This window comes from Mustelus asterias, chromosome 15 (assembly GCF_964213995.1).
Source record: "Mustelus asterias chromosome 15, sMusAst1.hap1.1, whole genome shotgun sequence".
Lineage (NCBI taxonomy): Eukaryota > Metazoa > Chordata > Chondrichthyes > Carcharhiniformes > Triakidae > Mustelus > Mustelus asterias.
In genome coordinates this window covers 11993076-12020003 of record NC_135815.1, presented here as the reverse complement: position 1 = coordinate 12020003, position 26928 = coordinate 11993076, and the positions used below count along the sequence as shown (strand labels likewise).

At 48.2% G+C, this 26928-nt stretch overlaps 1 protein-coding gene across 1 annotated transcript in view; it reads right to left on the bottom strand.

Moving 5' to 3' along the window:
* kif26ba (kinesin family member 26Ba) overlaps positions 1–26928 on the bottom strand; it is a 285786-nt gene that overhangs the window by 31000 nt on the left and 227858 nt on the right. The window contains exons 15-16 of the mRNA XM_078230644.1: positions 26156–26315; positions 4805–4967 (exon numbers count right to left, since the gene is read on the bottom strand). Coding sequence (XP_078086770.1) covers positions 4805–4967; positions 26156–26315 — 323 coding nt within the window. The remainder of the gene's footprint in view (positions 1–4804; positions 4968–26155; positions 26316–26928) is intronic.

Sequence of the window (26928 nt, the reverse complement as noted above, 5' to 3'; positions counted from 1 at the left end):
TCTGCGTCGAAGTCGAACCCCTCCCAATATTTCCCTGGGTTTCCATGGTGACAGCCCCCCCCTTGCTCCCCCTCCCCCCCGCCCCCCCCCCCACCCCCCGGCCCCCTCCACTCATCTCAGACAAGTTGTCAGTTAGACGGCAAATGTCTGACCATCAGACTGGTATTTGCTACCAAATAAACCTGTTGGACTTTAACCTGGTGTTGTTAAAACTCTTACTGTGTTCACCCCAGTCCAACGCCGGCATCTCCACATCAGACTGTTGCCAGTGAGAGGCAGTGCAGAGGGGTCAGTGTTGGCGAGGAGGAACTCCTCTGCTCTCTGGGAATGGGCGAGATTTGTAGCCACCCGAGAGGGCAGTGTTTAACAAGACACAGTGTCCCCCAAGCCCTCAGCGCCAGCCCAGTAGGATTTTTCAAAATATATTCTGTCAGGGGACATGGGTGCCCCTGGCAAGGCCAACATGTACCCATCCCAAATGATCCTTCAGACCAGTTAAGAGCCAATTTGGAGTCACATGTCGGCCAGGCCGGGTAAGGACAGCAGATTTCCTTCCCTAAACCAGATGCTTTATCCCCCCCACAGCAATCAACAATAGTGTCATGGTCACCATTCCTCAGACTAACTTCATAATTCCAAAATTAATTGGCATTAATTTGAATTTTACAGCTGCTGTGGTGGGATTGGGACCCGTGTCCCCAAGAACATCAGCCTGAGATTGGGGTTACTAGGCTAGCAACATTACCACTACACCATCAACCCTCCCCCCGAATCCCCCCCGGATGGACAAGTTCAACATCGTGAAGGGGTTTAGGGATTTTTTTTAAGATCGAGTTGCACAGAGAATGGAAATGTGACATCCAAGAGAAAGAGAGGGAGATGTAGAATTTTTGACGTTTTGTTAACTTTCTCTCATCCTTGGAGAACATTTTTCTCTTTTCCTCTGTCTCCGTCCTGGCCTAACACTGGTTGCCAAGGAGGTGCTTCAGAGGGGCCTAAGTTGAGGCTCCTTCCCATGTGTGAAGTGGCTCAATTGGTGGCATTCTCATCCTCATTTCTGCATTCAGGCCTCACCCCAGGACCTGAGCACAAACACCAGAGGCTGACATTGAGAGAAGGGAGATAGAATGTAGGGATATTTCTAATTTCTAATAAAAAGGGGATATGGGGAACAGGTGGGGAGGTGGATTTGAGATCACGGAGAGATCAACCATGGTCTGATTGAATGACAGAACAGGCTGAAGGGCTGAATTCTGATGTCATTCCAGAGCCGGACTGGGGAAATGCTGTACTGCTGGAGGTGCCGTCCTTTTCTCGCTGAGATTTCACACGGAGGCCTCACCGACCGCCTCTCGGGCGGACAGAAAAGGTCCCACGGCGCCATTTCGAAGAAGGGCAGGGGAGTTCACCCTGACCTCCTGACCAATACTCATCCCACAATCAACATTGCAAAAAAATAAACAGATTAAACCCTCGTCATCGTATCGCTGTTTGTGGGATCTTGCTGTGTACAAACTGGCTGCCGCGCTTCCTACATGACCAAGTGACGAAACTTCACAAAGTTATTCATTGCAAAGCGCTTTGCAAAAAATAACAATTCCATTTCTACAAAGTCTCATCAAAAATGAAATCCATACATTTGGGTCCACGATGAATGCAGTTTTTATGGTTGTGAAAGGCGCTATATAAATGTAAGTCTTCCCTGATTAAATAACCTTTCCTCCCTCTGCCCAAACCTTTGCTGTTCCAAATCGTTCGCACTGGTTGGTTTTTACACGTCCAGGCAGGATTCCGCAGAGCTTTAGTTGTTTGATAATTATAGGGTGAAAGAGGCAAGTGGTATATCTTACGATTACTCATCTGCTCAGGGCAGCACTGTGTATAAATATCAATTACTCACATTCAGACATCACTGCCGGTGCGTAACCGGGTTTGAGGCCTCTCAGTCACCTGATAGAAATTCCTCATAGAATCCCCACCGTGCAGAAGGAGGCCATTCGGCCCATCGAGTCTGCACAGACCACAATCCCACCCAGTCTCTATCCCCGTAACCCCATGCATTTACCCTACCTAGTCCCCCTGACACTAAGGGGCAATTTAGCAAGGCCAATCCACCTAACCCACACAGCTTTGGACCGTGGGAGGAAACCAGAGCACCCGGAGGAAACCCACGCAGACACGGGGAGAACGTGCAAACTCCACACAGACAGTGACCCGAGGCCGGGATTGAACCCGAGTCCCTGGCGCTGTGAGGCAGCAGTGCTAACCACTGGGCCCCCTAAAAAGTCAATCAAACACTGAATGCGGCACTTGGATTTGAACTGAGGACATCTTGAACTGTAGTCAAATGCTCTGCCACTGAGCTATTCCCCTTCAAGATGAATCCCACTCAGTCTTATTCCTGAGTATTCCCATATTCACCTCCGGAGGCATTCAGGAACAGTATCAGGAAGCATCCGAGGGTAAATATTTGGAATTTTCTCCTCCAAATCCCGGGATAATTGGGAGATTTCAGGTCTGACAGTGTTGAGGTTGAGGTTGGACGAGGTGGTGAACACAGAGCAAAGCTGGGGCAACGCCACTGAGGCAAAGATCAGCTGTGAGCTAACTGGAGGTTGAACAACTGCCCCCTCCCCCATCCCCCCCCCCCCCCCCCCCCCCCCAGCCCTCTCCCGTTCCTGAAATTCCTCAATTAAGGCTGTGGAGTGAGGCGGCCTTGTGCACAGGCCTCGTGGATGGAATCCATTCGCAAACTGAAAGTAGGGCCTAAACCAGACTGAAGGCTGAGTTGGCGAGAATGGGGCTGAGCTGTGTCGGCCTCGGAAAGTTCCGGGCCATGCCCTGGTGTGTGAAAACGGTAGAAGCTGGAACTGAGGTGCGATTACCCTAACTCCCCTGGGTTGGGGCTAGGAGGGAAACAGCAGACAAGGTTCCCGGAAGGTAGGTTGATGGATTTGGGACTCGGGCGGACTATTCCCGTGCTGGTCATTCGAACGACATTATGAACTGAATTTCTTTAGGCCTCGAAGGGGGTGGGGAGGGGGGGGGTTGGAGGGGAGAAGGGGTATGTAAATGTGTAAACTCACGTTGCCTGGTCAGCGTGCTGGTTCCCCCAGCCTCATGCTGATTTCCTTGGGGGCACTACCGAGCTACCGGCCCAGGCAACCACTTCACCTTGTCAAGGGCCTGTTTTGAAGTCTGTTGTCGTGTTTAGGATATTCCAATCTGCCTCCAGGTTCCCGGAGGAATCGACGGGGGAACAGTGTAGCTGCCTGGAGGCCGTCTCCCAGCAGCAGAGTCTTAAAGGGAAGGAAATCTGCCATATTTACCCTGGTCTGGCCTACAGGTGACTCCATTTTTAAACTTACAAAGCCAATGCTCAGATTGGACGGGGCAAGCCCAAATACATCTCCTTGCTTGCTCCAAAAACCGAATCCGAACTGAATCCAATTCATGGACCCCACAAGAGAGGCGACCAGGATCCAAGCTGACAGGAAAAGGAACTGCACTCCCTCTTGACATGATGCTTGATTTTAGCCAAAAGCCCCACAGCAATGTGGCTGCCCTCTGAAATGGCCTAGCAAGCCACTCAGTTCAAGGGCAATTAGGGATGAGTAACAAATGCTGGTCCAGCCAGCGATGCCCACATCGCATGAAAGAATAAGGGAAAATAAAAATAGCACATTTAACAATGTGTTTCACAAGAGTGTTATCAGGCAAAATTTTAACCCTGAGCCCCAGAAGGAGTTTTACCATGAGTTCAACATTTAGTTTTTAGAGAGGAAAGAGAAGTCAAGAGGTGGAGAAGTTTAGGGTGGGAATTCCAGAAATTCAGGCCCAGACAGCTGAGGGCACGCCCGCCAATGGTGGAATGATTAAACTCTGTGGATGTACCTACACCGCAGGGACGGCAGGGTTTCAAGAAGGCAGCTCACCGCCACCTTCTCAAGGGCAATTCGGGATGGGTGGTAAACGCCGGCCTAGCCAGTGACGCCCACATCCTGTGAAATAAATATTGTTGAATTGGGGATGCTCAGGAAGCCAAGGTTGAAGGAATATTGAAGCCTGGGCAGGTTAGAGCATTACAGCACAAAAAGAAGCCCTTCGGCCCATTGTTTCTGCGCCAGCCATCAAGTAGGACTGGAGAGATAGGGTGGGGCGGCGGGGTGGGGGGGTGGGGGGGGGGGGGGGGTGATGGTTGATGGTGGCGGGGAAGCGGCCATGGAGGGATTCGAGCATAAGAATGAGAATGTTAAATCTGAGACCATCAGAGGGTCAATCGAAAGAGGACGTTTCAGTTTTGTTTGCAGACTCTCATTGAGGACATTTTTTTACCTCAGTCATCGCTACATTCACTCATTCCAATGTAAGAAATAAATGATCGTCATAATGCCAAACTGTGACCTAAGTTTGTATCCATGTGTAACTCTCATAGAATCCCAACAGTGCAGAAGGAGGCCATTCAGCCCATCGAGTCGACACCGACTCTCCAACGGAGCATCTTACCCAGGCCCTACTCCCGTAACCTCACATATTTATCCTGCCTACCAACACATCTTGGGACACTAAGGGGCAATTTAGCATGGCCAATCCGCCTATACAGCACGTCTTTCAGACTGTGGGAAGAAACCGGAGCACCCAGAGGAAACCCACGCAGACACGGGGAGAATGTGCAGACTCCACACAGACAGTGACCCAAGCTGGGAATCGAATCCAGGTCCCTGGCTCTATGAGGCAGTCGTGCTAACCACTGTGCCACCGTGCCGTAAGTGTATTTATCATATAAATTCTATATTTCACCTACCTTTGTTTTTTTCTTCTTCATCCGGAGTACCCTGGATGCGATCTGGATGGTGGACAGGGTTTCGGAGTAGTGGCTGGAGGAGGCAGAGATGTGCGCTATCATGGTGGTGCGGCAGTTCAGGTTGCCGAGAGATTCCCGTAGCAACATGGTGAGTTTGCTCTCTCTGAAACAGTGAAGCAACAGCGTGACGTGATAACTTACTGCAACTGTGCGCTGATCTGATATCCATATTATAAAGCAGGATGCAGAGACAGCTGCAGAAGGTGTCGGATGGGGAACGGTTGAGGACTCTGGGTCTGTACTCGTTGGAGTTTAGAAGGATGAGGGGGGATCTTATTGAAACTTACAGGATACTGCGAGGCCTGGATAGAGTGGACCTGGAGAGGATGTTTCCAGTTGTAGGAAAAACTAGAACCAGAGGGCACAACCTCAGGCTAAAGGGACAATCCTTTAAAACAGAGATGAGGAGGAATTTCTTCAGCCAGAGAGTGGTGAATCTGTGGAACTCTTTGCCGCAGAAGGCTGTGGAGACCAGGTCATTGAGTGTCTTTAAGACAGAGATAGATAGGTTCTTGATTGATAAGGGGATCAGGGGTTATGGGGAAAAGGCAGGAGAATGGGGATGATTGAATGGCGGAGCAGACTCGATGGGCCGAGTGGCCTAATTCTGCTCCTATGTCTTATGGTCTAACAAAAAGAAACCCCAGAGAGGTATAACCACCAGGGAAGGTCAAAAAAGGCTGAGGGCGTTTCCGGAAAGACTGCCTTGGTGGGTAGACAGGGAATCAGAAAATGGCCTACTCCTGTTCCAATTCCCTGTGTCCCTAGACCATCTAAATTAGGAAAGGATTTGATGAGGTAGATGAGGAGAAGATGTTTCTACCTGTGGAGGAGATGAACCAGGGACCAGTCATTAATAAATCCAATCGGGAATTCAGGAGAAATCTCTTTATCCGGAGAGTGCTGAGAGTGTGAAACCCGCTCCCCCCAGTAGGTGAGGTGAACAGCACGGATCTATTCAAGGGGAAGCTGGATAAACATGGTGAGGGAAAGGGAGATGTGGATAAGGTTAGAGGAAGCGGGTGCAAGGAGCACAAATCCTGGCAAACACTAGTTGAGCCAATTGGCCTGTTCTGTGCTGTAAATCCTCTCTATAAGAATTGGCCATGGGCTATTCAACTGTGATGCAACTTAAACTGATGTCGTTATGTTTCCTTCAAACCAATAACATCACATTTAATAAATATACAGTTATAATTTTCTATCTTCTCTTTGAGGGAAGATCTCACACATATATTAAATACCGTATTGCTCTTTATAGGCTTTCACACACATGCACACACATATACACATACAAACATACACCTAAACACACGCATACATATGCACATATACACATACAAACACAAACATGCACACAATCATATGTACACACACATATACACACATGCAAACACAGAAAGACACGTGTACACACACATATACATATATATACACACAGACATACGCACAGACATACATACACACACAAATATACACAGACACACACAGTGGACATGGCCCTACTGAAGGCTTATAATGTCTTTGAGCGCTGCATGTGTTCTAACAAAATTTATGCTGCAAACATCTCAAACATAAAACCTCTCTCATTGACATAAGTGCCTTAAGAGAGTTCTGGTCATGTTTGAAGTTTGCTTATTGCTTGGCTGAATATTTTGCATAGTTCCTCAGTCACTCACCACGGGCCCACATCTGCCGCATGCAAGAAGCTTTTCACTCTGTAGAATGTGATTCTGATCACCAATGTAGAAATAATTAAACACCATCCGCTTCCAAATTGCTGACCAGTCACATTCAATTGGGACTGTCTGGATTTGTTTCCCTCTGTTCTTGTTCTTTTAGGGCTCGGCTCTCCCTCTCAAACACCATCAGCACCAACACACGCCAGCGATGGCCTGGTGGTATTACCACTAGATTATTAATCCAGAAACTAAGCTAATGTTCTGGGGACCTGGGTTCGAATCCCGCCACGGCAAATGGTAAGATTTGAGTTCAATAAAAAAATCTGGAATTAAGAATCTACTGATGACCATGAAACCATTGCTCACTGTCGGAAAAATCCATCTGGTTCACTAATGTCCTTTAGGGAAGGAAATCTGCCGTCCTTACCCGGTCTGGTTAGTCCCACAGCAATGTGCTTGGCTCTCAACGCCCTCTGAAATGGTTTCAGTTCAAGGGCAACAAATGCTGGCCAGCCAGTGACATCCGTGTTCCACGAGATGCCGTGAGATGCTTGCTCCTTAACTTCCCACCCAGAGACTTCCCTTAACCTTCTATCCACTGCAGAGATCTTGACTGACCCCTCTCCACCACCCACGCTCCTTGGCCTTTCGCCCTATTAACGCACTATTGGAGTTCAATGAAATATCTCGACCTGTGCCTTTTTGTAGTTGCTATCTGAGGCACCACAAGCAAATCCAATCCAGTGAAGATGTTTCTCTGAAAGCTGAGTACAGGAGGGAATGACCTGGGTCTGATCTCTCGGGGTCTGGGAGTATTTGTGAGGGCGGGGGAAGAGAAGAACTTCCAAAGGTTTCTGGTTCCCCCCACAAAGTGGTCGAGCTTTTATCTCCCAGGAGGTCACACACATTTAAAAAATATATATATTCCTTCTTGGGATACCAACATTGCTGTTGTCTCAGAAAAGGAGGTGGTGAGCTGCCTTCTTGAAGTCCATGAGGTGTAGGTACACCCATAGTGGAGTTCCAGAATTCTGACACAGCGATAGTGAAGGAACATAGAACATAGAAAGTAGAAGCAAAAGTAGGCCATTCAGCCCTTCGGGCCTGCTCCACCATTCATTACTATCATGGCTGATCATCAAATTCAATATCCTGATTCCCCCCTCCCCCCGCCCCCCCCCCCACATATCCCTTGATCCCTTTAGCCCCAAGAGCTATATCTAATTTCTTCTTGAAATCAGACAATGTTTTGGCCTCAACTACTTTCTGTGGTAGTGAATTCCACACATTCACCACCCTCTGGGTGAAGAAATTTCTCCTCACCTCAGTTCTAAAAGGTTTACCCCCTTATCCTCAAACTATGACCCCTAGTTCTGGACTCCCCCACCATTGGGTACATTCTTTCTGAATCTATCCTGTTTAGCCCTGTTAGAATTTTATAGGATTCTATGAGATCCCCCTCACTCTTCTAAACTCCAGTGAATATAATCCTAACCAACGTAGTCTCTTCCTATATGACAGACCTGCCATCCCAGGAATCAGCCTGGTAAACCTTTGCTGTACTCCCTCTATAGTGAGGACATCCTTCCTCAGATAAGGATACCAAAACTGCACACAATACTCCAGGTGTGGCCTCACCAATGCGCTATACAACTGCAGCAAAACATCCCTATCCTATTGCTATGAAGGCCAATATACCACTTGCTTTCTTTACTGCCTGCTGTATCTGCGCGCTTACTTTCACTGACAACGGCCGATATATTTCCAAATCAGGATGGTGAGTGGCTTGGAGGGGAACTTGCAGGTGGTGGCGTTCCTCTCGTGAATTTGGAAGTAGAGTGTTGAAGGAGCCTTGGTGAATTGCTATAGATGGTGCAAACAGCTGGCCCTGTACGATGGCGGTGGAGGAAGTAAATGTTGAAGTTGGTGGATGGGATGCCAATCAGGTGAGCTGTTTTGTCTTCGATGGTGCTGAGCTTCTCGAGTGTTGTTGGAACCACACTCATCCAGGCAAGTGGAGATACTCCAACACACTCCTGACTTGTGGTTGCAGTAGGGAATGTCTATCGTGAATGAATTATGTTGGGCAGGCTGGATTTCTTTATTCTTTCTCGGATGTGGGCGCCATTGGCAAGGCCAACATTCATTCTCTACAGCCCTTGAACGGAGTGGCTTGCTGGGCCAATTCAGAGGGCAGCAAAGAGTCAACCGCACTGAATGATAGAATCTCTACAGTACAGAAGGAGGCCATTCAGCCCATCAAGTCGGCACCAACCACAATCCCATCCAGGCCCTATTCCCGTAACCCCACATATTTACCCTGCTAATGCCCCTGACACTAGGATCAATGTAGCATGGCCAATCAACCTAACCAGCACATCTTTGGACAGTGGGAGGAAACTGGAGCACCTGGAGGAAACCCACGCAGACATGGGGAGAAAGTGCAAACTCCACACAGACAACAACCCGAGACTGGAATTGAAGCCAGGTCCCTGGTGTCGTGAGGCGGCAGTGCTAACCACTGTGCCACCCATTGCTGTGGGTCTAGAGTCACATGTAGGTTAGACTGGGTAATACCAGGTAAGGATGTCAGATTTCCTTCCCTATCGGGTCCAGATGGGGGTTTTACCAATTTATAACAATCAATGATAGTTTCACTGCCAGATTTTTGTTTATTAATTGTAATTAAATTCCACCAGTTGTTCTGGTGGGATTTGAACCCATGTCCCTTTACGCAGAGAGTGGTTGGGGTGTGGAATGGACTGCCTGCAGTGATAGTGGAGTCAGACACTTTAGGAACATTTAAGCGGTTATTGGATAGGCACATGGAGCACACCAGGATGATAGGGAGTGGGATAGCTTGATCTTGGTTTCAGATAAAGCTCGGCACAACATCGTGGGCCGAAGGGCCTGTTCTGTGCTGTACTGTTCTATGTTCTATGTTCCCCAGGGCATTAGCCTGGGCCTCTTGATTACTAGTCCAGTGACATTGCCACCAGCTACTGTCTCCCCGGATAGATTATGTGATAACAAAGAACAAAGAAAATTACAGCACAGGAACAGACCCTTTGATCCTCCAAGCCTGCACTGGCCATGCTGCCCGACTGAACTGAAACCCCCTACCCTTCCGGGGACCGTATCCCTCTATTCCCATCCTATTCATGTATTTGTCAAGATGCCCCTTAAAAGTCACTACCGTATCCGCTTCCACTACTTCCTCCAGCAACGAGTTCCAGGCACCCACTACCCTCTGTGTAAAAAATCTGCCTCGTACATCTCCTTTAAACCTTGCACCTTAAACCTGTGATCCCTAGTAATTTAGTCTTCCACCCTGGGAAAAAACTTCTGACTATCCATTCTGTCCATGCCTCTCATAATCTTGTAGACTTCGATCAGGTCGCCCCTCAACCTCCGTCGTTCCAGTGAGAACAAACCAAGTTTCTCCAACCTCTCCTCACAGCTAATGCCCTCCATACCAGGCAACATCCTGGTAAATCTTTTCTGTGCCCTCTCCAAAGCCTCCACATCCTTCTGGTAGTGTGGCGACCAGAATTGAACACTATATTCCAAGTGTGGCCTAACTAAGGTTCTATAAAGCTGCAACATGACTTGCCAATTTTTAAACTCAATGCCCCAGCCGATGAAGGCAAGCATGCCGTATGCCTTCTTGACTACCTTCTCCATCTGCATTGCCACTTTCAGTGACCTGTGTACCTGTACACCCAGATCCCTTTGCCTATCAATACTCTTAAGGGTTCTGCCATTTACTGTGTATTTCCTATCTGTATTAGACCATCCAAAATGCATTATCTCACATTTGTCTGGATTAAACTCCATCTGCCATCTCTCTGCCCAAGTCTCCAACTGATCTATATCCTGCTGTGTCCTCTGACGGTCCTCATTGCTATCCGCAAATCCACCAACCTTTGTGTCGTCCGCAAACTTACTGATCAAACCAGTTACATTTTCCTCCAAATCATTGATATATATTACAAACAGCAAAGGTCCCAGCACTGATCCCTGAGGAACGCCACTTGTCACAGCCCTCCATTCAGAAATGCACCCTTCCACTGCTACCCTCTGTCTTCTTTGACCGAGTGTGAGACTTGCCTGCTGGACTTGCAGAATCTCACTGGCTGTCCTGTCTGGAGACAATACACATCTCTTTAACCTGTGCTTAATGCTCCCTCCACTCACATTGTCTGTACCTTTAAGACCTGACTGGCTGTAGAGATTCGCATTCTAATCAGTATTCTGAAACTTGATTTTGTGTCTGTGCGCACTGTTTGAGAGCACATTTCCACTCCATCTGACGAAGGAGCAGCGCTCCGAAAGCTAGTGGCGTTTGCTACCAAATAAACCTGTTGGACTTTAACCTGGTGTTGTTAGACTCCTTACTTCTTTGACCGTGCCAGTTTTGTGTCCACCTTGCCAGCTCACCTCTGATCCCGTGCGATTCACCTTCTGCACCATGATGTTTTATCCAATCCAGTTCGTGAGTGCTACCTTTTTTTAAAATGGCAGAAATAAACAGGCCCACAGCTGCCATTTCCAAACTTGTGTTTGCTTCCCAGGTGGCAGTTGGATTTGCTTATGCAGTTTCCTCTGTCAGTTTAAATATTTAGTACGAAAGAAGGGGCCTGTTCTCTGTCAACAGTGTCCAAGGAACTGTTCAACATCTTCAGGATCAGGTTAGTTAAAGAGTCGAGAGCCGGATCAGCTCGGACAGGGAGTGAGCAATGGACAAAGCAGGAATCAAAATAGATTCATTCTCTCCTCATTACAGATTAATCAAGGATATCTAACTATAAAATCTGACCCTTTACTTTAAGCAACGATGAGAAGCAGAATATAAAATGTATATAAATGGTACTCTGATGAAATACTTGTGATTTTATAAACATCCCCTACTTTAAGTGCCTTTCTCTTTGTCCAGGGCAATAAAACGGCCAGCAACCACAAGAATCTAGAAACATTCCTCCCCACTACACAAAGACACCAACGAGTAACAGATGGTTCTTCCAAACTAACTTCCAAAGTAAACAAACAACATCTTAAATTACAATAATCAGCGACTTAAGGAAGTGTCAAAGTTTCTTAAAAGATCGGGTACATGATTGGGAAGACTTGCATTTATATAGCACCTTTCACAGTCTCAAACAACAAAGAGAAGTACAGCACAGAAACAGACTCTTTGGCCCTCCAAGCCCGTGCCGATCATGATGCCCAAACTAAACTTTAAAAAAAACCTTCTGCCCTTACTCGGTCCGTATCCCTCTATTCCCACCTTATTCATGTACCCCTCCAAATGTCTCATAAATGTTGTTAATGTGCCTGCTTCCACCACCTCCTCTGGCAGCGCGTTCCAGCACCCACCACTCTCTGTGCGTGAAAAACTTCCCCCACACATCTCCCTTAAACTTTCCCCCTCTCACCTTGAACCTGTGCCCCCCGTGTAATTGACACTTCCACCCTGGGAAAAGGCCTCTGACTATCCACCCTGTCTGTGCCTCTCATCATTTTGTAGACCTCTATCAGGCCTCCCCTCAGCCTCCGTCTTTCCAGTGAAAACAATCCTAGTTTATTCTATCGCTCCTCATAGCCAATGCCCTCGAGACCAGGCAACATCCTGGTGAACCTTCTTTGCTCTCTCTCCAAAGCTTCCACATCCTTCTGGCAATGAGGTGACCAGAACTCCACGCAATACGCCTAATGCGGCCGAACCAAAGTTTTATATAGCTGCAACATGATTTCCCAACCCTTGTACTCAGTGCCCCGGCTGATGAAGGCAAGCACGCTGTATGCCTTCTTAATCATCTTGGCCACCTGTGTTGCCGCTTTTAGGGAACTATGGGCCTTCATGCCCAGATCACTCTGAATGTTAATGTTCCTAAGGGTTTTGCCATTTACAGTATAATTCACACCTAAATTTGATCCTCCAAAATGCATCACCTCCCATTTGTCTGGATTAAACTCCATCTGCCATTTCTGTGCCCAAGTCTCCAACCTATCTGTTTTCTGTTGTCTCCTCTGACAATCTCTGGCACTATCAGCAAGTCCACCAATCTTCATGTCATCCGCAAATTGGACCCTTCCTCCTTCGATATATTGACATTTTCAGATGTCTCGAGATCCCGAGATGTCTCAATGTGCTTTACAGCCAATTAAGTGCACCTGAGATGCAGTCACTGTCGTAGTGTAGGAAACGTGGCAGCCAATTTGCGCACAGCAAGACCCCACAAACAGCAATGTGATAATGACCTGTTTTAGTGACACTGGCTGAGGGAAAGATATTGGACAAGACACCGAGAAAAACACCCTTGCTATCCTTCGAAAATAGTGAACTTGCGAGGGCACACAGGGTCTTGGACTAGTGTCTCTTCTGGACGATGGCTATTCTAACAGGGCAGCGCTCCCTCTGTCATACACCCGGAGCCTCCACCTCATTCTCTGTGGTCACGTCTCTGGAATGAGACTTAAATTCACCAGACTTCGACTCAGAGGCATGAATATTGTTCACTGGGTCTCAGCTCTCCTACAATCGACCATCTGCTAAGCCAGGGTCACAGTTAGGGAGCCCCTTAGATCCAGAATAGAAGCAGAAACGGCTGGAAATACTCAGCAGGTCTGGCAGCATCTGAGGAGAGAGAAACAGAGTTAATGACCCAGAGCCTCCATTCTCCGGAGGATCGCACCCCGGAGATGCGCTGTGGGAACCATCCCGGCATTCTCATGCCAGGGCAGCATGGGAATTGCCCAGGAATTTCAGACTCCCAATGGATAATGACCCTGCATTGGGTGACATCGGATACTCCGATTTAGACCAGACACTTTAGATGGTCCCCACTCTCTCTGTGCAGAATAGTTACCCAGGAAAAGTCAGACGGATCAAAAGCACTTCTAACCCCTGGGTAACTATACAAATGACACCCCCAACTGCCCACTGGAGAGGGCCAATGTTGCGGGGTCACGGGGCTGGCCTGCGATCGAGCTGGCCAGTGATCGGGAGGCCGGCAGTGTGGGGCCACTGCACATGTGCCAATCGCGGCGCTGTCAGATCGGCACATGCGCAGTGGCCCACTCAGCGCTGTGCTGCCGGCTTCTCCAGTGGGAATAGGCCCTGTCCCCCGATTTACGCTGAGACACTCAGCAGTGCACAGAGTGTGGGAGATTCTTCTCTCAACCCCCACTGAAAAAACCAGTGTATTTTACTCCAGTTTTCACACAAATTCAACACTTCAAATCTTTTTGGGAGAATCGCTCCCTTAGTTCCAGGTTCTCCCACAAGAGGAAACATCCTCTCTTAACCACCCTGTCAAGATAACCTCAGGATCTTAAAGTTTGCACATGAGTTGTCTCTTAATCTTGTAAACTGCCGCTGGTACAAGTCTAGCCTGCCAACCAACTGCAAGTCTTTCCTCAGCTTATAATGTGAGGGATTCAGGGACATCTGACAAGTTCATCCTGGATATTGGAATAATGCTTTGACACTTATTCCCAGAGATTATTTGAGTTGAATCCCTGTGGGATTTGCACGCTTTTAAGGAATAGCCTCAATTGGGCAGTGTCTCACGTTGCTTTGTAGTTTTTTCCTTGCGTTGTCACTTGACAATATCACCTCCCTGTAAGCACCAGGTTCAGGTCAGTGAGGTTCAAGAGGCTCAATGGCCTTCTCCTGTCTCTACATTCAGACAGGCGCGGGTTCAGGCAGTGCCATCAATCTCCCTGTCTCTCCATTAAGAGTCCAAATGATTGGAGGATTGGTACATTCCAAAAGTGAGCCGACAGATAATTTGCTGACAAAGCCAATGCTTGACATCGCACTTATTCACCAGAAGGGCGGCAGTGTTTAGTCTCCAAGGTTTTGCATCCTGAGCAATCTAAGAATTTCCAGTACGGGAACAGGCCATCAGATCCAACAACCCGATGCCAGCCTCCTCCCTTCCCACTTTCTCCAATCCTTCATCTCCTTTCTGGCTTGTGTACTTATCCAGCTTTTTAAAAATTCATTCGTGGGACATGGGTGTCGCTGGCTATTCAGCATTTATTGCCCATCCCTAGTTGCCCTTGGAGGACAGTTGAGAGTCAACCACATTGCTGTGACTCTGGAGTTACATGTAGGCCAGACCAGGTAAGGATGGCAGATTTCCTTCCCTAAAGGGCATTTGTGAACCAGATGGGTTTTTCCAACAATCGACAATGGTTTCATGGTCGTCAGTAGATTCTTAATTCCAGATATTTTTTATTGAATTCAAATTCCACCACCTGCCGTGGTGGGATTCGAACCCGGATCCCAGAACATTAGCTGAGTTTCTGGATTGATAGTCTAGCGATAATACCACTGGGCCAGCGCCTCCCTTGAATCATAGAATCCCTCCAGTGCAGAAGGAGGCCATTCAGCCCATCGAGGTCTGCACTGACCCTCTCTACACCCCACACGTTTCCCATGCTAATCCATCTAACCAGCACATCTTGGGACACTAAGGGGCAATTTAGCATGGCCAATCCACCTAATCTAAATTTCTTTCCAAAAATATACCTTATTCATAAAATTCACATTGCAAAGCATTTCGACTTGGGAATTATGTAACGCGCAATAAAATTCAACTCGTCTCCCTACACTATTGAGGTGCCTCGATGTGACTGTAACACTCTTGATATTTAGAATATTTATGTCAGGGACACAGCCTGAGGGGTTCGACACAGTTTCCAGCCTCTCGGTGTACTGTGGCTGAACCCAGTTTCCCTGAGACGTGTCTCTGATTTATATATCCTACCTTCGGGCCTTCTCGAACAGGGCAGCCTGACTTTGGCTGTTTCCTCACCCTCTCTCCTTTCACTCAGAGTTACTACGGTGGGGTGGAGGCGGCGGGGGGGGTCATTTCCCCCTTTATTATAGACAGCTGTGATAAGTACAGAGTTGCAAAAACAGCGCTGCAATCAAACATTTCCACTAATGAGCTTTCTCTCTCTCTCTCCCTTGAATATGGTCAGCAGAGGGTGGAATGAAACCAGTCGGGCTGCAGGCCGGAATGAGAGCCAGGTGCTGAAAGGATGCAGAGTCGGCATGTGAAGCTGCGAATCAAATAAGGGGTACTGTTACAAAGCCCACATCTGGGTCCTCGGACGGCCGGTCAAGCACGTGATCTCGAGGAGGGCGGAATAGGAGAGGCCCCCAGATCTTTAAACGGGTACGAAGGCATCGTTAACAACCACCTCAGCGGGGCGCAGGAGACTTGGGCACAGCCTCTCATCGACATCTCACCGCCACAACTCTGACCGCGCAGCACTCCCTCAGCGCTGCGCTGAAGTGTCGTCCCACAATCCCAACCGTGGGCCTCAAATCCACCATCTTCTGAGGCAGAGGCGAAAACAACACCAATCTGACACCAGATCCCTGCTGTAATACTACTAGCGATAGTGAGGCCTACTTAGTGGACCTTAGTATGTACAGCTTCATAGAGAGCCAAAACTTCCTTTAATAACGTTAACTGCAGAATGGAACAATCCAAGCTCAGGTTACTTAAGCGCAGTTAAATGCTTGTTAAAGAACCATGCACACATTTGCTTTCATTCTCTTAAAGATAAAAGCGTTTTGGGATTGATAAAGCTTCCTGGAGCTTACTCCTGTTCGGACCCACGTAGCTCTCAAGCCAGGCTGTTTCGAATTACAACCTCAGATAGGCCGAATAAATAAAATAGGAAACCGTATCTTTCTTATTTGATATCTGAAACCTCGGTCCACTTGCGTCCGGCCTAGTAATTTGCCAGTAAAAGCGACAGTAACCGACGGCAACCCTGGCCATCTGGTGGCATATAAAAGGCTTCCCCTTTCATTTCCAAGCAGTTCTGACTGATTCACTTTATACGGCAATGAAACATCACAGCGCAGTTGCTGCAACTCTTTGTTCCGCAATTATCAGCTCTTGGAACTGCCAAAGCCTTGTGATTGCCAGCTCCCATGGGTGTGCTCCCTGGTAATTAAGCTCACTTAGAACCGACCATCATGTTCCACAAGAGATACTATAGGGTCGATTCTCCCAAAAAGATTCTAAGTGTCGAATTTGCGTAAGAACTGGAGTAAATCCCGCTGGTTTATCAGCAGGATTTTCAATCTCCCACACCCTGTGCATTGCAGAGTTCTCGAGTGGTGATTCACTCCAGAGACGAGGGGAGCGGGGCCTATTCCCGCTGGAGAGGCCGGCAGCAGAGCACTGAGTGAGCCACTGCGCATGCGCCAATCTGTCAGCGCCGAGATCGGCACATGCACAGTGGCCCCGCACAGCCGGTCTCCCGATCGCTGGCCAGCCTCGCGACCTCTGCATCACTGGCCGTGCAACCGCCCCCCCCCCGCCACACTGGCCATGGCCCCACCACTGGCCCTCCCCGAACATGCCGGTCAGCCATGACCACCTCCTCCTCCCTCCCGCCACCCCGCAGTCCCAGTCTCCAGATCCCCCCCCCACCCCACATCCCCGACCCCCCCCTGCAGCCCTGACCGCACCCATCCCAGATATCTACCCCTCCCACCCGATGGCCAGCCCCGATCGCTGGTACCCCTCCCGCTGTCACTCAGACCAAAGTGCAGAGTGGCAGCAGAACTCCTCACCCCCACAGATCGCCTCCCCCAGAGGCCTGGTCCCTATCAGCCCCCACTCCCTTGGCACTGCCCTGCGCCTGGTGGGCAGTGCCAAGGTGCCTCTTGAGCAGTGCCGGGGGGGGGGGCCTAGGTTGGTGTTGCCAAGGTAGCAATGCCCAGGGGCACCCACCCCGGTGCCCGACCCTCAGGGGGGGCCTCGATCGCCCCCCTTCACTACAGAGGGGTCGGGCCGCCAGCTCCCTGCAATTGGGGAGCTATAGTAAACCCCGCGGGAATGAACCACTCCTGACAGGGGGGCGGGCGGGGGAAGAGGGTAGCGGGCCCGGAGGTTTCAACCCCAGGCCCGCTAATGGCATTTAAATCCTATTTAAATTCAGAATTGCATACGTTATGCAGCTCCGTGCCGATTTCTGGCATGGAGCTGATGGTGCCATAAATCTGGCAGCCGGAGACATGTGGAGGCCATGGCGCCCAGCGGGGAGCCCACGAAACAGCCTCCACTCGAGTCTCCCGGTCCGCTGTGCGACAAAAGCAGCGCAGCAGGATGGGAGAATCGCCCCCTATATTAGTGGAAACCCAACACAGGCACCAGCTCAACACCTCAACATTTCAAACTGCCTGTCCAATGACAACATCACCACAACTTCATTAGCAACCCACCACAAACATTCACTCCCTCCACCACCGACACACAGTGGCAGTTGTTTGTATCACCGACAAGATGCACTAATGGTAATTTACCAAAATTAGCTGGATTCTGGGATGGTTCCCGCAGATTGGAAAACAGCAAATGTGACGCCACTGTTTAAAAAAGGAGGTAGACAAAAGGCAGGTAACTATAGGCCGGTTAGCTTAACTTCTGTAGTAGGGAAAATGCTTGAATCTATCATCAAGGAAGAAATAGCAAGATATCTGGATATAAATTGTCCCATTGGTAAGACGCAGCATGGGTTCATGAAGGGAAGGTCATGTTTGACTAATTTGGTGGAATTCTTTGAGAACATTACATGTGCAGTGGACAATGGGGAACCTGTGGATGTGGTGTATCTGGATTTCCAGAAGGCATTTGACAAGGTGCCGCACCAAGGACTGCTACATGAGATAAAGGTGCACGGTGTTACGGGTAATGTATTAGCATGGATAGAGGATTGGTTAACTAACAGAAAGCAAAGAGTGGGGGTAAATGTGTGTTTTTCTGGTTGGCGATCAGTGATAATGGTGTACCTCAGGGATCAGTGTTGGGACCGCAATTGTTTACGATTTACATAAATGATTTGGAGTTGGGGACCAAGTGTAGTGTGTCAAAATTCGCAGATGACACAAAGATGAGTGGCAGAGCAAAGTGTGCAGAGGACACTGAAAGTCTGCAAAGGGATATAGATAATCTAAGTGAGTGGGCGAGGGTCTGGCAGATGGAGTACAATGTTGGTAAATGTGAGGTCATCCATTTTGGTCGGAATAACAGCAAAATGGACTTCATTTAAATGGTAAAAAATTGCAGCATGCTGCTGTGCAGAGGGACCTGGGTATCCTTGTGCAAGAATCACAAGGAGTTGGTTTGCAGGTGCAGCAGGTAATTGAGAAGGCAAATGGAATTTTGTCCTTCATTGCTAGAGGGATGGAGTTTAAAAACAGCGAGGTTATGTTGCAGCTGTATAAGGTGCTGGTGAGGCCACACCTGGAGTACTGTGTATAGTTTTGGTCTCCTTACTTGAGAAAAGATATACTGGCACTGGAGGGGGTGCAGAGGAGATTCACTAGGTTGATTCTGGAGTTGAGAGGGTTGGCTTATGAGGAGAGACTGGGGCTATACTCATTGGAATTCAGAAGAATGAGGGGAGATCTTATAGAAACATATAAGATTATGAAGGGAATAGATAAGATAGAAGCAGGGAAGTTGTTTCCACTGTCGGGTGAAACTAGAACTAGGGGGCATAGCCTCAAAATAAGGGGGGAGCAGATTTAGGACTGAGTTAAGGAGGAACCTCTTCACACAAAGGGTTGTGAATCTGTGGAATTCCCTGCCCAGTGAAGCAGTTGAGGCTACCCCATTGAATGTTTTTAAGGCAAGGATAATTTTTTGAACAGTAAAGGAATTAAGGGTTATGGCGAGCGGGCGGGTAAGTGGAGCTGAGTCCAGGAAAAGATCAGCCATGATCTTATTGAATGGCGGAGCAGGCTCGAGGGGCCAGATGGCCGACTCCTGCTCCTAGTTCTTATGTTCTTAAGATGCAACTCACTCAGCCTCCGGAGACAGCACTTTCCAAATCCGCGATCACTACCCATCCAAAAGGACAAGGGCAGCAGATACAGGGGAACACCGCCACCTGCAAGTTCCCCTCCAAGGCACTTGGCATCCTGACTGGGAAACATATCGGCCGTTCCCCCACTGTCGCTGGGTCAAAATCCTCATACATTGTCCCTAACAGAAGTTTTCTCAACATTCTACAGCCTTGTCCACTCAACATTTGATTCAATAACGTTGGATTGTAAACTCTGCCCCATTTTGTGGTCTTTTCCTTTGCTCTTTTTTCTCATTTCCTTCTTATTTTCTTCCACACGGCATAGAAACTAGAAGCAGGAGTAGGCCATTCAGCCCCTCGAACCTGCTCCGCCATTCATTTTGATCATAACTGATCATTGAATTCAATATCCTGATCCCGCCTTCCTCCCATATCCCTTGATCCCTTTAGACCCAAGAGCCACGGCAGCTATTCAGGATCCTGCCATCCACACCTCTTCCAGAACCTTCCCTGTCCCGTTAGTACTCCCTCCGGCCTTGCACCATGAACTCTTCTACCATTTAATCTCTCCCGCCCTCCACCAGACACTGACCTTCCCCTTTTATTATTCTTCACAACCCCCCCATCCCGACATCACCGCCACCACCTCCCCTGCCCCCCGCCCCACCCCCAAAACCGCCCCACTCTTCACTCGCTCAAACCGTGATGAAAGGTCACGGAGCTGAAACATGGGCTGGAACCTTATGACCCCAGGGCGGGGCTGGTGAACCATTGAAATGTCTGTTCACACTGGTGGGAGCGGAAGATTCCGTCGGTGAGAAGGGCTGGAAAATTCCGGATATCCTCTCTCCACAGGTGGTGCCGCCGCTTATCGTTTCTGGCATTTTCTGTTTTATATACCTCCATCTTGACCTAAAAGACTTCATTTGCCAACAAACCTGAGGAGAGCTTGTCGATTCACCAACTGTCATTAAACTATTCTTCGTAAGTCAATTAGAAGGAATGCAGCGCGTATTATTCCCATAATTTACGTAAAAAGTCTTCATTCATCCTATGTATGAATTAATGTTTGGTTTTGAAAGGGAACATTGGCTAAAGTTTGGTGGAGGTGGCACAGTGGTTAGCACTGCTGCCTCACAGCGCCAGGGACTCAGATTCGATTCCCGGCTTGGGTCACTGTGTGGAGTTTGCACGTTCTCCCCGTGCCTGCGTGGGTTTCCTCCGGCTGCTCCGGTTTCCTCCCACAGTCCAAAGATGTGCGGGTTAGGTGGATTGGCCATGGTAAATTACCCCTAGTTTTGGGGGGATTTTAGGGTAAATATGTGGGGTTACAGGGATAGGGTGGGATTGTTGTCAGTGCAGGGTCAATGAGCTGAATGGCCTCCTTCTGTACTGTAGGGATTCTATGAAAGGAACTCTCTATGATTAGGGAATATTCATACACATTTTTCCTTCAGGAATCTGGCGGTCTCACTACCACACTGCCGGGTGTGAGAGGGTCTACGAGAAGGTGCAGCGGAGACTTAGCAGAGTGGATCCAGGGAGGGAAGAGTTTTAGCCACAGGATTGGGTTGGAGAAGCTTGGGCTGCATTCTTGAAGCAAAGGAGATTGAGGAGAGATTTGATGGAGGCGTTCAATATTATAACAGGTTTGGATATTGTGGACACAGATGACCTGTTCCCTTTAGCTAATGGATTAGAGGACATTGACTTTGTTTTGAGGAAGAGTTGCTGAGGGGGCATAGTGAAGAAGAATGTTTTTTATGCAGGGGGTCGTAATGTCCTGGAATGCGCTGACCACGAGAGTCATGGAAATACAGAAAATTAATGACGTCAAAAGAAAATTGAATGGGCACTTCCGAGAAAAAGACTTGCAGGGCTATGGGGATAGAAAGAGCAGGGGAATGGGATTGACTTTGTGTTGGCAAAGACTCAATGGGCCAAATGGCCTCAATCAGTTCCATCATAACTTGAATACCCTCAGATTAGGCAAGGAGTCTGTGAATGCGCGGAAACTTGTTGGCATTTATCCCATATTTATCCCGTATTTAGTCAAGAGGCAGATAATGTTTAGGGTTGAGCATTTAGTTTCATACGCAAGAGGGGAATGTTTGTAAGATCAGCATTTTTCAGATTGTAACATTCCAAAGAACAAAGAACAATACAGCACAGGAACAGGCCCTTCGGCCCTCCAAGCCTGCACTGCTCATGTGCCCCCTAGACCAGTTAGTTAGTAAGAGTGTTTTAACCGCAGGTTGGGGTGAATATTCCCTCCTTGTATGTTTGCAAATGCAACTCACTTGTAGAAGGTTCTAGACTGTCGAGATTTGTTACATTCCTGTGGGCGGAGAGGGTTGGGGTTTTTTATCTTCTTGAGTCAGATCCAGAATAGATCCAGGTGGAGGAAGAAAATGTCACTCTTCTTAAAAAAAATTAATTAAATTAAGGCAATTTTTGGGTTCCAGCATTACCCAATCAGAGACGGAGGGCTGTAGACGGGGGAACCAGATAAGGGAGAAAAAGCCAACCCCAGGCACTGATTGGAATATGGATAAAGTGTCAAGTGCTTTTGACTTTTAAATGGGCACTGGGATGTACAAAGCTCATTACGGGCCCCGTGGGAATCTAGGCTGTGAGAACTGGAGTATATTAATCAGCCTCTTACAAAGCATGGCGACAGGAACACAAGTGCGTGTAACCATGGGACTGAGGGTTAGTCAGAGCAGACGGATTCTACTTTGACATGTGAACTGTGAGGACAACTGACTTTGAGGACCATGGTGAGAGAGGCCCCAGTCTGTCAGGTTTGGTTTGATGAACCTGCATTTATATCGGACACCGTGAATGGAACCTTTGAGCTGGAGCCAGTTTGTTTAGGTGAAAAATAATCAAAGCCTTCAAATTTTGACGCCTTTTCCATCGGGCCTAATGAGTTCCTTTAAAGGCAAAGTGAAATTTTGACAAACCTGAACTGGAAATTCTAGGCTGGATCAAACAGGGGCTAAATCTTCCGTCTATTCAACATTTACAGCTACAGCCCCGTTTCTTGTGCCAAGGGGAGTTGCTTCAGTGGCCAATGCAGGCCACACTGATGGAGGGATAAATATAGACCAGGACCCCAGGGATAACTCCCCCTGTTTCTCTTCATAGTGTCCTGGGGTCTGCAACATCCACACACACAGCATGATGGGGATTTGGTTTGACGTCCCATCGAAGGAGAACACCCATGACTAGGCTGGGCTTCCCACAGTCCTGCACAGAATTGTCAACCTGGAGTTTTGTGCTGAAACCCTGGAGTGGGACTTGAATTGGGAACCTTGTCACTCAGCAGCCAGAGTGCCTCAGAGATCGGTGCTGGGTCCACTGTTATTTGTCATTTATATTAATGATTTGGCTGAGAATTTAGTAGGCATGGTTAGTAAGTTTGCAGATGACACCAAGATTGGTGGCATAGTGGACAGTGAAGAAGGTTATCTAGGATTGCAACGGGATCTTGATCAATTGGGCCAGTGGTTGATGAATGGCAGATAGAGTTTAATTTAGATAAATGTGAGGTGATGCATTTTGGTCGATCGAATCAGGGCAGGACTTACTCAGTTAATGGAAGGGGGTTGGGAAGAGTTATAGAACAAAGAGATCTAGGGGTACAGGTTCATAGCTCCTTGAAAGTGAAGTCACAGGTGAACAGCATGGTGAAGAAGGCATTCGGCATGCTTGGTTTCATTGGTCAGAACATTGAATACAGGAGTTGGGACGTCTTGTTGAAGTTGTACAAGACATTGGTAAGGCCACACTTGGAATACTGTGTACAGTTCTGGTCATCCGATTATAAAAAGGATATTATTAAACTAGAAAGAGTGCAGAAAAGTTTAACTAGGATGCTACCGGGACTTAATGGTTTGAGTTATAAGGAGAGGCTGGATAGACTGGGACTTTTTTCTCTGGAGCGTACAAGGCAGAGGGGTGATCTTATAGAGATCTATAAAATAATGAGGGGCATAGATCAGCTAGATAGTCAATAGCTTTTCCCAAAGGTAGAGGAGTCTAAAACTAGAGGGCATAGGTTTAAGATGAGAAGGGAGAGATACAAAAGGGTCCAGAGGGGCAATTTTTTCACAGAGAGGGTGGTGAGTGTCTGGAACGAGCTGCCAGAGGCAGTAGTAGAGGCGGGTACAATTTGTCTTTTAAAAAGCATTTAGACAGTTACATGGGTAAGATGGGTATAGAGGGAAATGAGCCAAATACGGGCAATTGGGACTAGCTTCGGGGTTTTATAAAAGGGGCGCCATGGACAAGATGGGCCGAAGAGCCTGTTTCCATGCTGTAAACCTCTATGACTCTACGTCTCTACGAGTGCTGATGCCTGGACCATGGCTGATCTTACTTACTGTTCCCAACAAACAGGCCACCAGGAATCGATGCCTGGCCTCTTTAATGTCAATTAGAGGCCAAACATAAGAAAGAGAAGCAGGCGTAGACAACAAGGCCCCTCGAGCTTGTTCCACCATCCAGTACAATCATAGTTGATCCTTTGTCTCAACTCCACATCTCTGCCCACTCTCTACATCCCTGGAGTCCCAAAGAGACCAAACATCTGTCTGTCCCAACAATACTCAACAATGGAGCATTGACAACCCTCTAAAGTGGATAATTCCAAAGATTCATAACACTGAGGGAAGAAAATTCTCCTCATCTCAGTCCTAACTGATCCCTTCTCCTGAGACAGTGAGCCCTGTTCAAACAGCCCAGTGTAAAGTTTGTTGCCACTGACTGGCCCAATTCTTGGGCCTGTTCTGATCCTCTCTGCCTGCCAGGAAAAGGTTTGTTTTGAGGTAAATTTAAACCTTTCACTGAAGGGGCAGGAGGGCACTCCCCTCCCCAACTCAAAGGTCTTCACAATTGACCCCTCCGGTTAACATAAAAACACAGAAACATAGAAGATAGGAGCAGGAGGAGGCCATTCGGCCCTTCGAGCCTGCTCCACCATTCATCACAATCATGGCTGATTGTCCAACTCAACAGCCTAATCCTGCTTTCTCCCCATAATCTTTGATCCCATTCACCCCAAATGCTATATTCAGCCGCCTCTTGAATACATTCAATGTTTTGGCATCAACTCCTTCCTGTGGTAATGAATTCCACAGGCTCACCACTCATTGGGTGAAGAAATGTCTCCTTATCTCCATCCTAAATGGTCTACCCCATATCCTCAGACTGTGACTCCTGGTTCTGGACACCCCACCATCAGGAACATCCTCCCTGCATCTACCCTGTCTTGGTTATCTGCTTCCGAAAGCTATCCGAAATGCTATCTGAAAGCTTGTGGCTTTGGCTACCAAATAAACCTGTTGGACTTTAACCTGGTGTTGTTAAACTTCTTACTGTGTTTACCCCAGTCCAACGCCGGCATCTCCACATCATTTAGGTTATCTGTTCCAGACCCACCCTGGGCTATACCTTCAATACAGCTCGGTTCGAGGTTGAATGTTTAATTCTGGGCTGTTCCCAAACCCCAGCCTGGAAAGAGCCCAGATGAATTTCCACCTCGTGGCTGGTACTGAGTTTCATGATCTTGCCTTGGGACAGTGGCAGAGCTGGAGGGAGGGAGAGGGGAGGAGGCCACAAGGGAACTTGGTGCCCCTGGGCCGGGGGAATGAAGGACAGTATTAATACTGTCCGGTGATCTGCAGTAGGAAACACACGATCAGGACAAGAGGCAGGCTGCGATGTGATGGATTCAGTAGCTGTTGACAACTGACTTTCCAGATATGCAGCAGCCTTTGTGCGAGGCCGCAGACTGACCTGGGCACTTTGGAATTTTCACCTCAAGGAGAGATAAGGAATCGTAATTGGTGCGAAAGTGAAGTGAAGCCTTTGCCATGCTGCATCATTAATCATTGTTTGTGGATGAATAATTCACTGGTACTTGGGGCACTGCGTCGAGTGTGTTTGTTCTCGAAGGAAACCCAAAGGATAATGAGAGGGAGTCATTTGTTAAAGTCGTTGACACATTCCTTCTTCCAGATGCAGTAATAAGACATGTGGGCAGTGTGAACTGTGCTCATTTTCAGATGTAGCCGGTATTGATGGAAGAAGATGCTTTATCTGTGAATCTTTGTACTTTACAGACTGTTGCAAACACTCAAATCCCATACTGAGCTTTAACAGATAATGCTACTTCACTCAGATGTGTCTCGGTTATCTCCACTTAGAGCTCTCTTGAAAAACATCAATATGGATAAGCTCACACATAAGTATAAATGTACACACACGCATGCATATACACAGGCACATAGATACACACAGGCATGCATGCTGACGCACATACAAACACACATGTAAAGATACACACAGACACACATACATATGGAACATGCACACAAACAAATGCATACATACATACAAATACACTCAGCTCACACACACATGTAAAGATACACAGATGTATCGAACATGCACGCTAGAACACATGCATACATACCCACAAACACACAATACCCATACACACACCCCCGCACCTCCCTCCCCCCCCATACACACACACCCACATTCACACCCCTGACACATCCCCACACCCCTGACACATTCACCACCCCCACCACACACACACACACACACACACATCTCCGCACCTCCCTCCCCCCCCCCACCCCCCCCCCCCCCCCCCCCCACACACCCACATCCCCACACCCCTCACACATTCACCACCCCCACCACACACACACACACACATCCTCACACCTCTCCCCCCCAGGGTATTGCTTACTTGTAGGGGATGTGTTTGGTGCCATTGACGAGAGCCAGGATGACATTTCCCAGTGCAGACAGGGAAAGGCAGAGTCCGGAACCTCCCTCACGACTTTTGCTCAGCACTTTTACACAGCTGCCCAGGTCAATGAGGTGTAAGCGGCTTCGACCTCCTGACACTGCACACACAGCAGGACAACAGAGATGAGATCAGTCAGTTATTGTACATCCAGCTGAAAGAATGATTCCTGCTAAGCCCCTGACTGCTGATTAGACATTTCTCAATGCAGCAACTAGGTGCCAGCCTGCAAGAGGCGCACACAGGAAAATTACTTCAGCTACCCTGAGGAAGATCTATGTCCTTTCCTTTAATGTGTCTTTCCAAACAAGCCTGTGCAATCCCGCTTCCAAGATTTAAAATGATCACTGTCTAGAACTTTCCACTGGCTCACCCTGTGTAACTCGGGTGTTCGCAATGTTAATCATCTGTGCACTGAAGTAAAACTCTCCGACTCACTGTCTGAATGATCACAGTTATCAGAAACTGCAGGAGCCTGGTCCAAACACCAACACAAACCCATCAGTGTCATCGCATAGTTCAATCCCACTGGTTTCCAATAAGACTGCTGGTGGCATGGTGGCACAGTGGTTAGGGGTGGCACGGTAGCACAGTAGATGGGGGGGGCACAGTAGTTAGGGATGGCATGGTGGCACAGTGGTTCAGGGTGGCACGGTGGCACAGTGGTTAGCACTGCTGCCTCACAGCGCCAGGGACCCGGGTTCAATTCCAGC